Source organism: Pollicipes pollicipes, unplaced genomic scaffold, assembly GCF_011947565.3.
Source record: "Pollicipes pollicipes isolate AB1234 unplaced genomic scaffold, Ppol_2.1 Scaffold_7261;HRSCAF=8764_pilon_pilon_pilon, whole genome shotgun sequence".
In the NCBI taxonomy this organism is placed as follows: domain Eukaryota; kingdom Metazoa; phylum Arthropoda; class Thecostraca; order Pollicipedomorpha; family Pollicipedidae; genus Pollicipes; species Pollicipes pollicipes.
The window spans coordinates 24,973,727-24,976,503 of NW_023597054.1; the positions used below are offsets into that span (position 1 = coordinate 24,973,727).

The following is a 2,777-nucleotide window of genomic DNA, read 5'->3' on the forward strand; positions in this document are numbered from 1 at the left end:
CCGGTGGGTGTGCTTGACGTGGAAGTTTCAGTCGGGCTAGTTGTCGTTATTGCAGGTGAATTAGTAGGCGAAGGTTGGGTGTTGGATGGTGTTGTTGGTCTCATTGTCGTTGCTTGGGCTGTACTTGCCGTGTAACTCACTGACGCTCCAGCTGTCGTTGATTCAGTATTTTTAGATGCCGGGCCAGTTATTGCCGTCGTGCCAGAAGCAGCTGTTGCTGTACTTGTTGGAGGCGTTGTTGCACTTGTTGTCTTTGTTGTACTAGATGGCAAAGTTGTTGTGCTTGTCGTAGCTGTTCCGGCAGACGGTGGTGGTGTGGTGTCCTCCGTCGTTGGTGTCGAGGTCATCGTCATTTCTGTTGTTGTACCTGTGACAGAAATTTCTGTCATACCAGTGGTGGTTGCTCCTGGCGTAGCTACGTCCGTATTGGTAGTTCCAGCACTCATTGATGTGACAGACACAAACGGTGTCCCTGGTGTACTCCCTGCCGTATCTATTGTTGTAGTTGCTGTAACACCTTGTGTCGTTTCACTTGTCGCTGTAGTGATGCCTGTCGGCACCACGGTTCTTGTTGTTGCTTGTGTGGTGCTACGAGAAGGTGACGATGTAGTGCTCTCTGCTGATATGGTAGAACCCATTGTCGTTGCGGTGGATATGCTTGACGTGGAAATTTCAGTCGGGCTAGCTGTCGTGGTTCCCTCTGTATAACTAGGCGAAGGTGGGGTGTTAGATGTTGTGGTTGGTCCCATTGTCGTTGCTTGGGCTGTACTTGCCGTATAGCTCACTGACGGTCCAGCTGTTGTTGATTCAGTACTTGTAGAAGCCGGGCCAGTTATTGCCGTCGTGCCAGAAGTAACTGTTGTTGTTCTCGTTGGAGGCGTTGTTGCACTTGTCGTCCTTGTCGTAATATTTGGCGACGTTGTTGTGCTTGTCGTGGCTGTTCCGGCAGACGGTGGTGGTGTGGTGCCCTCTGTCGTTGGCGTCGAGGACATCGTCATTTCTGTTGTACTTGTGATAAAACTTCCTGTCATATCCGCGGTGGTTCCTCGTGCCGTAGTTAGAGCTGCATTGGTTGTGCCAGCCGTAGTCGATGTCACAGACACAGACGGTGTCTCTGGGGTAGCTTCTGCCGTAGGTGGTGTTGTAGTTGCTGTAGCACCTTCTGTCGTTTCAGTTGTCGCTGTAGTTTTACCTGTCGGCACCACAGTTGTTGTTGTTGCTTGTGTGGTGCTGCGAGAAGGTGACGATGTAGTGCTCTCTGGTGGTATGATAGGACTCATCGTCGTTTCGGTGGGTGTGCTTGACATGGAAATTTCATCCGGGCTAGTTGTCGTTGTTGCAGCTGTATAAGTAGGCGAAGGTTGAGTGTTGGACGGTGTTGTTGGTCCCATTGTCGTTGCTGGGACTGTACTTGCAGTATAACTCACTGACGCTCCAGCTATCGTGGTTTCAGTACTTGTAGAAGCCGGGCCAGTTATTGCCGGCATGCCAGAAGTAACTGCTACTGTACTTGTTGGAGGCGTTGTTGCACTTGTTGTCAGTGTCGTACTAGATGGCGAAGTTGTTGTGCTGGTCGTGGCTGTTCCGGTAGACGGTGGTGCTGTGGTGCCCTCCGTCGTTGGTGTCGAGGTCATCGTCTTTTCTATTGTACTTGTGACAGAACTTTCTGTCATATCTGCGGTTGTTGCTCCTGCCGTAGTTAGAACTGTATTTGTTGTGCCAGCCGTCGTCGATGTCACAGACACAGACGGTGTCTCTGGGGTAGTTCCTGCCTTAGCTGTTGTTGTAGTTGCTGTAGCACCTTCTGTCGTTTCAGTTCTCGCTGTGGTTATACCTGTCGGAAACACGTTTGCTGTTGTTGCCTGTGTGGTGCGGCGAGAAGGTGACGATGTAGTGCTCTCTTGTGGTATGATAGGACTCGTCGTCGTTCCGGTGGGTGTGCTTGACGTGGAAATTTCATCCGGGCTAGTTGTGGTTATTCCTGCTGTATTAGTAGGCGAAGGTGGGGTGTTAGATGGTGTTGTTGGTCCCACTGTCGTTTCTGGAGCTGTACTTGCCTGAGAACTTCCCATCGTTTCAGCTGTCGTTGGTTCAGTACTTGTGAATGCTGTTGCTGTTCTTTCCGTCGTGCCAGATATGGCATTTGTGGTACTTGCTGCAGGCGTTGTTGCGCTTATTGTCATGGTCGCACCAGTTGGCGACGTTGTTGCGCTTGTCGTTGCTGTTCCGGCAGACGGTGGTGTTGTGCCGTCTGTGGTTGGTGTCGAAGTGATCGTCATTTCTATTGTTGTACTTATGACAGAACTTTGTGTCGTACCAGCGGTGACTGCTCCTGCGGTAGTTAGAGCTGTTAGAGCTGTATTGGTTGTGCCAGCCGTCGTCGATGTGACAGACACAGACTCTGTACCTGGGGTAGCTTCTGCCGTAGCTATTGTTGAAGCTGCTGGAGGAACTTCTGTCGTTTCAGTTGTCGTTGTAGTTATACCTGTTGGCACAATGGTTGTTGTTGCCTGTGTGGTGCTACGAGATGGTGACGATGTAGTGCTCTCTGGTGGTATGATAGGACTCATCGTCGTTCCTGTGGGTGTGCTTGACGTGGAAATTTCAGTCGGGCTAGCTGTCGTTATTCCTGCAGTATTAGTAAGCGAAGGTGGGGTGCTAGATGTGGTTGTTGGTCCCATTGTCGTTGCTTGGGCTGTATTTGCCGTATAACTCACTGACGCTCCAGCTGTTGTTGATTCAGTATTTGTAGAAGCCGGGCCAGTTATTGCCGTCGT

The 2,777-nt window shown here is 50.8% G+C and overlaps 1 protein-coding gene across 1 annotated transcript; it reads right to left on the minus strand.

Moving 5' to 3' along the window:
• Positions 1-261: 261 nt before the first annotated feature.
• LOC119111223 (GATA zinc finger domain-containing protein 4-like) lies at positions 262-2,570 on the minus strand. The gene is made up of 4 exons (XM_037235042.1): positions 2,408-2,570; positions 1,522-1,600; positions 815-1,159; positions 262-367 (listed from the first exon to the last, which is right to left on the minus strand). The coding sequence occupies exons 1-4, from the start codon at positions 2,568-2,570 to the stop codon at positions 262-264; spliced, it is 693 nt and encodes a 230-aa protein (XP_037090937.1).
• Positions 2,571-2,777: the final 207 nt, after the last annotated feature.